The 9423-nt window shown below is 38.4% G+C and overlaps 1 protein-coding gene across 1 annotated transcript; it reads left to right on the top strand.

Moving 5' to 3' along the window:
* Positions 1-4423: 4423 nt before the first annotated feature.
* Positions 4424-6596, top strand: LOC120562942 (type-4 ice-structuring protein LS-12-like). The gene is made up of 4 exons (XM_039806898.1): positions 4424-4569; positions 4787-4861; positions 5311-5461; positions 6226-6596. The coding sequence occupies exons 2-4, from the start codon at positions 4810-4812 to the stop codon at positions 6491-6493; spliced, it is 471 nt and encodes a 156-aa protein (XP_039662832.1). The 5' UTR covers positions 4424-4569; positions 4787-4809; the 3' UTR covers positions 6494-6596.
* The last annotated feature ends 2827 nt before the right edge of the window (positions 6597-9423 follow it).

Consider the following 9423-nt stretch of genomic DNA (forward strand, 5'->3'; position numbering starts at 1 on the left):
TTACTCCTGTATACACGGCATTTGTAATCAAATGGCAATATCCCGACGTAAACGGCGACGCACGGTTAGCGTCTGGACGTAGCCTACGGACAACCTTAAGACGCAATAACTTTTCGGTCACCTTCTTATAAATCTCACTATCTCGGTACTTTCTGCCGTCAACAAAAGACATTATATTCATGGTTTTCACCACACTAATAAAGAAATTGGTTTCCTCCTCGCTCCAAAAGTGTGGTGCTGTGCTGCGTCTCGCCATGTTTACCTCTACTTCTTGTTTACTTCCGGTATACTGCGCGCAGGTTTTCTGCATTGACCTATATTATTATAGTATATAATTATTATTATAACTATGTTTTCTGGCGCATACAAGAAGTTCCTCTACTCAAAAGACCAAGATTCCTTGCGAATAGAACATGCGCAGAACACAAATCAATGTTCCTTTTGATGGAGATATGCCGATACGCGTTTACATGACCAAAATGTCGGGTTAGAAAAGGGGTAACCCCTGTCTATGGGTAACCCAGGTAGCATATTCGGGTTTTTAAAAACCGGAATATGAGCATATTCGGGTTTTTGCCGGTGTTTACATGGCCGTGCGCGACCGGGTTATTGCTAATATTCCGGTTTTGAACGGGTTATTGGCTGCATGTAAACGTAGTCAATGATGTTGAATGTATGATGCATTTCGGACTGGGCAATATCTCAATATTGATAGGATGAAACATCGCCTCAAATTTTGGATATCGTAATATGACACACATCTTCCTGGTTTTAAAAGTTGCATATACAGTAATGTAATTTTCTGAACTTACCTGTTCTAGCTGTTCTAGCTATTATTTGCCTTTACCCACTTAGTCATTATATCCACATTACTTTTGATTATTTATCAAAAATCGCATAGCAATAGTCAGCCTACATTATCGCCGCAATATCGACATTTATGTTTTTGGTCAAAAATGTGACGTTTGATTTTCTCCATATCGCCCAGCTTAAGTTGCATCCAATATGACGTTAACAGCTTGGGCGAAACACTTAGATGTTTGTTTTGTTGTTTTGTTTTTCCATAATGTTGTCAGACACTTAGAATATCAATCAGAGCCTGTCAGTGTCAAAACGAGCACTTTTGTGAATGTAAATACAAGCTGGACGTCTGCCCTATTAATTTACATTGTAGCTTGTTTCGCCGCTGATGACTGCAGGGATCTCACTTTTTGGACCAATGTCAAAGATTGTTGTTCCCATCAGTCACTTAAACACAAAAACTTAGGAAAATAGGGTCCAGGTTGAAAAAAATGGTATTAAGACTGCTCTTACAATGCCTTACAATGTTGCCATCTTGTGGCAAATGTCAGAGGGGCCACAGGTCAAAGCTTTACCAGAGGAATCTTCAGAGCTTTTAAAGGGGAAAGGACTAATGGCCATTGCAATCCAAAACCACAATATAAGCAAAAACATGGATTGATAGATAAATGAGAGAGCTAGAGAGCTAGAGAGAGACATTTGTTTTTATATTTCCCATACAAAAAATATATTTAATTAATATAAATCCATCCTAATATTGTGTCAATGTTCATATAACTGTTCATTGTGTTTTGTTTAATGATATGGCAACATTGTTATTGAAACTTTCATACCAATAAAGCCCTTTTGAATTGAATTGAATTTAATCGGAGAGAGAGAGAGAGAGAGAGAGAGAGAGAGAGAGAGAGAGAGAGAGAGAGGAAGGGTGGGTTCACTAAAGTTCAACTGGAGTGTAGTCTGTGTAGATAAGCATTAGTTAAGGCTAACCCAACACCAAAGATAGCCATTTAAACCATGTTCTTTTTTATACAGTAAGTCTACAGTTTGATAGGCCTAAGTCTGGTATTTCAAGTAATTTGTTAAGTGTCACAAAAACACAAAACTATAAAATAACAGGCCTGAAGTCAGGGTAGTGCATGGACAGATAATAGCTGACCTGAACTTTAATCTCATGGATTTTGAACTAGCATATAAGCATAACATGCAATGTCCACATCAACTCTGTACCAATATGTGGCTATGTAGTCCATAGTACCATCCAGAACATTCTTAATATCTCTCTAAATCAAAATTAATTTGAAATGGACACTCACATTTATCTAGTTTGAATTCACCATCTATCATTCAATTATTTCTTTTTAGCTCAATGCTCCTATCAAACCAAGCATGCTGGCTTTAGCTAGCTGAAGCTGTTGCATCGACATTTTCACCATTCGAATATGCTTTGAAAGACAGAATCCAAGATGGCACACAAAGCCGTGTTAAGCACTTAATATAGTAAGTCAAATAATAGTAAGACAAGTAAGACCATTTTCACATCTGCTAAATAAATTACACTTTCTTTATTACCCCTTTATTATACTCATTGTTCAAGGGGTTGTAGTACAATCAATATAAGTTATAATTAAGTAGATAAGTAGTTTGCCATATAGTGACATAATTGCAGACACGGCACACTTTCTTACAGCTCTTACAATGTAAATGTGAAGAACACTACACAATATATAGTATATTTAAACAGAAATATACCAAAGGGATTACATAATAAATGTACATAAAAGAATGTTAATCATTTGATGATTTGTAGACACATCTAGGCAGTAATTGTATTGGTTTGAAAAAGAAAAATGAAGTAACAGCCAGAAGGCCCCAGTATGATGACACAGGAACTACAGTATCTTGTTTGATGAGGTTATCAGGAGCTCCTCAGCCTGCTGCTGATTGTTACATACACCACATGAGGGGTGACTGCTGACAGGACCAGGGAAGTGCCCAAGGCTCCAACTCACCCTCTGTTAGGTAGATATCAATGTAAGATTAAACCCCTGCAATCACCAAAAAATAGGGCACGTAAAAAAAAAGAGCAGAGCTCATGAATGACATGCTGTATAATATTTACTTTTAAAAAGGAAAGAAGTTAACCACAAAAACATTACTTTGCCCAGAATGAAAAAAACATGAAATCTTTATGAAACTGTTTTTCCAGTTTGTGTTGCCTGCTCTTTCATAGTTTAATCTTTATTTTGCACCTAAGTAAGACACCCTTTGTTATTTTTCTTTCTTTTAGTTGATATATTTTAGTCATTCTGTGTTTTGTACTGGTGCAGTTGTGGAAGAAGAATCCAGATCTTTAATTAAAGTGCCCATATTATGCTCATTTTCAGGTTCATAACTGTATTTTAAGGTTGTACCAGAATAGGTTTACATGGTTTAATTTTCAAAAAACACCATATTTTTGTTGTACTGCACAGCTCTCTCTCACTGCTGCAGATCCTCTTTTCACCTGGTCTCTGTTTTAGCTACAGAGTGAGACCTCTTTTCATCTTCTTCTTCTGTACTAGCTTTGATTGCACTCGCACATGCTCAGTAGTTCAGATGTAGATCATGTCAGCTAGCTAACTCTAGAGACAGTAAAAGAAAGCCTGTTTCTCCAACTTTGGTCAGTTACAAGGCAGGATTAGCTGGGAGACTTCTAAATGAGGGCGCACATGTAAGTAGTTCTTTTGTAGATTATGGTGAACTTGTGTGTGTTGTAGCAGTGCTTTGCTATTGAGAACGACGTAGCATGCTAGCGTTAGCATTAGCGTTAGCATGCTAATGCTAACGGTTAGCATGCTAACGAGCTAACGGTTGTGGTTAGCCAGCTCATTTCGGACTGTGACGTCACAGTCCGAGCCGATTTTGAACAGCTCACTAGGAGACTGAAGGCAGGACACATTCAGAAACTGTATCTCACTCAAAACAGCATGGATGGATTTTTTTTCAAAGTTTATATGTGTGTGGAAGCACCAGAGACACAAAAGAACACCCCAAATCCCAGAAAAAGTGATTTTTTCATAATATGGGCACTTTAAGTGTCAATATCTCACGGAAGAAATACTTTACAAGTGAAGGTCCTGCACTCCACATTGTAGTGTACAGTAAGCAGCTAAATGTACCTAAAGTATAAAAAGTGTAGGCCGAATGATTCCTCTCATTATTATATTGCTGAGGCATTAATGTGTACGCAGCATTTTTTTGTTGTTGTTGCTGGTTGAAGTGAAGCTAAATTTGACTTTATATACAGTTGGGTAGTTTCATTTATACTACTAATAAAAATACATCCTATTTTAAAAGATGAGCATCTGTTTGGTTTGTAAAATTGATCTTCAAAGTCACTCCAGCTGTCAGATAACTTGTAGTATATGTCTGAGCATGACATTGAAATACTCAAGTAAAGTACAAGTATTTAAATGTACTTAAACACAAAGTGAAGTGAATACATCTCTGTCTCTCTCCAGCTCTCGCTCTCTCTCTCACACATAAACAAACACACACACGCACACACACACACACACACTCACTCACTCACACAAAGTGGACTTTGTTTCTATCTTGTGACAGCTCTCCAGCATCAAGGTTCAGCCAACTCAGTCTTGTCAGGTCACTTCCTTACGTAGGAGGTGATTAAATTGTGATTAGTCGTGATTAACTCATCCTCTGGAGCTATAAAAGCCTCCGGCTCTCTGACAGAAGGCACCATCAGGTCAGAGAACCCCAGGAGTGAAGGTATGTCTCTTGCTGCTTAATCTTTGGTGTTTCTTATACTTTCTATGGCTGTGGACAGAATGTATTGTTCATCCATTTGTGGAAAACACATTGACTATCACTTACATTTCCTAAATGATCTGAAATGTCTGTTGCTGCTTCATCACAGTTTGCCACCATTTTATTGTAATCTCTGAAACTTTCAGTGTCATCTGAATAATCCTTGAACTTTCTCTAGGTCTGTCTTGCTCATCTGCAGCCATGAAATTCTCCCTCGTTGCCGCTCTTGTTGTTGTGCTGGCTGTTGCCTATGGTAAGACATGTTTTCACTGATAAAAAAACAACTCTATTTGATATACATAATGTATTTGTAAGATCAGATATAGACTATAAAATATATAAACTTAACTTCAGAATATCTGCTTAATTTTCTGCACATCTGAACCTTTTTCTCTTTGACATTTAAGCAACTAAAAACCTTGATTTTAACTTGACCACCGTGCAGTTTAGAAACAGTAATACCTTTCAGTGAACAATTTAAAAAAAATCTACAAACCAACCAAATGTAAAGGGTTTTTAACACAACAGCAGAGAACTAGTGCTAATTAAATATTTGTATTGTGTGTGCATGCCTACCCTTCAATCTGATGAACTGAAGACATTACTGTTCATATGTGTAACTGTCTGTGCAGGCTGTGCAGTGTGTAAGTTTGAATTACATTAAGTGGATTTAGATAACGAACAGTAAATGCGTGTTCACAGGCACTGAGGCCGGGTCAGTGGTGAAGCGTGATGCCGAGACTGATTTGGAGAAGCTCACCCAGCTCATCAATGACATGTCTGCCAGCATCACCGGCGCCACTCAGGACATGGTGGAGAAGGTGAAGGCTCTGGAGGTGACCAACACTGCCCAGTAAGTAAAAAAATAAATAAAAATTACCTTCATGTTCTTCTTATGTTCATGATTGTTTTCTGCACAAAATATTTTGTCTTTTGTCAGGCTGCAGTAAACTTTGCTCTGCGGTGCTTGGAATTGTGATGTAGACATTTAAAATCACTGTTTCCCTCTGTGTAAGCGACAGACTGGATAAGGCATTCAGTGAAATGTTTCAACCATAAGCTCTAAATGTAAATGGCCAGAGTTAAGTGTTAACATGAATGTATGACCACTTCATTTTTCTTAGAACAATGTGGTCAAAATGTCATATAGAAGTTCCAGAAGTGTTAATTTCAAATATACTTTAATAACGACTTTAGTTATTCATGTTTTGATATATTTTATTAGCTATACACATACAAGTTTATTTATTTGAATTTTAACATGTAGAAAATCTCATGTAATTGAGAAATTCATGACTGAGAAAAACAATATTTATGTCACTTTTCAGTCAGTTTTCAAGATGAAAAAGTCATATTTATGATGTAAATTACACAAGTCTAAAGTCTAACCAGCTCTTGGAACCCACATTATCTTGACCTATAACCTGGATTGAATGCATGCATAAATACACACATTGAAGCAATAAGTAGTCAATCACAGCTGTTTTTCTCAAAAGACTTTCCTTAAGAGTCACACTAATACATTTTCAGGCAGTCTAAGTTCACTTTCCTTTATTAAAATACAAGTCGGAGTCAGCAGCAGTGATTAACAGAACTCGCTTCCTCTACCTTCCACAGGACTTACATTGAGGACAGCAGGGCTCAGATCCAGCCTCTGGTTGATAAGGTCCAGGCCGAGGCCGCCAAGCTGCAGGAGCAGGTCAAGCCCTTCATCGCCAACATTGAGGATCAGATCAAGCCTCTGACCGACAACTTCCAGGCCCAGGTCAGGCCTCTGACCGACAACTTCCAGGCCCAGGTCCAGCCTCTGACCGACATGATGGAGAAGTTCTTCCAGCAGGTGATGGACCAGACCAAGGCCCTGCTCCCCCCCAGTAAAGCTTGATGTTGGTTCATTCCAGCTGCAATAACGCTCCCGTTTTGGTTCTGTCTCCAAGTTACCTGAGATGTGATGGCTAAATGTTATCAATAAAGGTGTTTGAAAGTCATCATTTAGTGCCGATGTATTCTTTATTTGGACCAGGGGCAATTCTAGGATCAGACCTTTAAGCTTGAGCCCCCCTAAAAAGGGTCTAAAATCGCCACTGATTTGGACCTATATGAGTAAAGCTATTTAAGCATTCTGAGTAAAGAGGTTAATTTATAAAAAATAAAGCCAAAGGGCAAGTAATCAAGCTGAAATGAAATATATTGAAGCAGAATCTGTTGGGAGGTACTCATTGAAGTGGAAGTCAATATCAATATTACCTCTGACCTTTGGGTCATTGGTGTTTTCCATCATGGTTCAATATTCTGAAGTAGGCTGTCAAATAGGTTAGAGTCCAGTTTACAGCGTGGATAAAATCTGATTAATGAGATTAACTTAAATTGATGGATGTATTGATTTAAGGCCAATAATTAACCTACTACACAATCAGAATGTTAACCACAACAAGTCTTTTTTTTTATCACAACAACCTTAAAGCTTGGAGAGAAAGAAAATAAAATCACCTCCACCAGCGAGTTGTAAAATAAGCAGATTAACAACAGGTGCACTTGCACGATCAATGTATAATTTGGGCACAGCTTAAGTCAAGTCAATCAATGTCTTAGAAAAAACCCAAATACTAAAATAATTTTTTAAATTAATTTCTATTTGAACAATGTGTTCAAAACTATAATAAGGTAATTGGCAAATCTGTTTTGACCATTTACTTCATGTTTACATGCGGACGCCATCTTGGGAAAACAGTCACGATAAGTCGAATGACGAACGCCGTGTTTGCGCTATGTTACTGGTTACCGGTTGCACGGCGTTCGGCGTTCGACTGGTTTTCCAAGATGCCGTCCGCATGTAAACACGAACGCTACTGTCTTTATAATCTATCTTTTGAATAAACTGTCTGTACACTTACAAAGTTCTCAATGCTTCCGTTTACATGTAGGGACCCTCATTATGCTACTGTGGAAGTGTGGTGCTATTTTGAGCCTTGTTAGTGGTGTAGAAATAGTGATTTACCCTCTGCCCCGAAAGGTAGCCTTAGCAGCTAACCACCGGTTTGTGCTAGCTTCTTTCAAGCTATAGACGCATTCGATTAGCATGAAAACATATCCCAGACAACGGTCGACTCGGTACACATATGTTATTAACCCCTAGGTTCATTTTGCGCCGGAATTGTCCTTTAACAGTCTAATTCCACCTCTTGTATCCTCCTGTACGGTGCCATCCCATTCACACAGAAGGGACAGAGAAAAACTTACCGTGAATTGTGCGGACGTGAGCCAATTGAACTAAAATTTAAATGATTCATTGGAAATAAGTAAATCACTCTAAAACCAAACGGAATAGTTCCTTAAATGCTTTAAACACACAGTTAACAGTAGCCAATTCTTAATCTATCAATAACTCAAAATGTATTGGCAAAAGTATTTATTTACTATAAAAAAATTTGATTTCTACCAGTCCTATCTGGTGCTGCCTAAAATATGTTTCTTTTGAAAGAACTGTGCCTTTAAACATTTGAGGCAGGATTTTCACCCAAAATTGTGCAGCTTCCCCATGGAGATAAACTGTGATTTGACCCAGTTTAGTCTGTGTTGTGCACAATAGTACATCAAGGTGTACAGTAATTGCTGCTCATCTTTCTTGGAAGGCACCCGGAGCACTCTGTGTTTTGTTATGCAACAAAGGGAAATTGGAGCTCAGTGTCACATTTTGAGAGAAATTGTCACAGATTTGGCTTGAGTTCAAGCTTGTGTCTCAAAGCAGTGAGGGAGACAATGACTTGTTGTCAGTTCAACCGCATAACAACAAAATCACTAGTCTTCCATGCTGCTATGGACTTCCTCATCCAAACGGTGACGGCCATGAGATTTATAACTTTTAACGGCATTTTTAAAAAAATTCATTCTTCGTCTCTGTAAATTAAAATCTTGTAAAGAATGCTTTTCTTTTTAAGCCAACTACAAATGCACCAATCAAATCATTACTGGGACCAGTAAGATACATATTAGCTTTCTCAACAAACGGCATAATTAAACAACAGTATTATTCTCTTGAGTATTCTCTTATTCTCTCCCAGTTCTGTTGCCAAGCTCCAAGCTTACTCAAGGTGGCCTCCTTGAGCTAATGTGGGATCCTGTGGAGAAGAGGGAGAGCTGAAGGAGCTTTTGACAAAACCTCCCCGGCTCTCCTTCAAACCAAACTTTCGTCAGCACTCTCAAACCTCTCGGGTTGAAGGCCGGAGCCTGTTTGTCACAGAAGAACTGGCAGTGCTGAGCGGCCTTCTCCTTGTGGTTGTAGAGATTAAATGAATCGATGGGCAGCCAGTCAAATAACCATCTGTAAAAGTGCTCAAATCATGCTTGAAAGAAAGAAAAACACCTTTTATTGATGGAAAAAATGTTCTCCTGCACGGGTTATTATTTGAATTACTGCAATTATTTCTGTGTGTCTATTCATTATCTTTCATCTACCGTTTTTTTTTTGTATATTTGAAAATCATAATCACAAAGTCATCATCTTGCATAATGTATTAAGTGGTGGTAAATAAGTGTTCCCTTCTGCCTCTACATTCTATAAATATATATTTTCACTTCTATATATGTACTCCACCACTAAAAAGTGACACACAACACGCAGTTTCTCTACCTTGAAACATGGAATCAACTGTTTTGTGTGAACCTGTGGAGGGTTCAGTGTGTTCTGGATGAAGGTAGAAAGGCTTGAAGCAGGGCCAGGGGTTATCTGCCAGAACAAACTGCGTGATCCGAGGCTCGGTACAGCCGGAGACAATCCTGCACGCTGGAACAGAGAGAAAACACTCGCTGACAAGC

The sequence above is a fragment of the Perca fluviatilis genome, chromosome 7 (assembly GCF_010015445.1).
Source record: "Perca fluviatilis chromosome 7, GENO_Pfluv_1.0, whole genome shotgun sequence".
Lineage (NCBI taxonomy): Eukaryota > Metazoa > Chordata > Actinopteri > Perciformes > Percidae > Perca > Perca fluviatilis.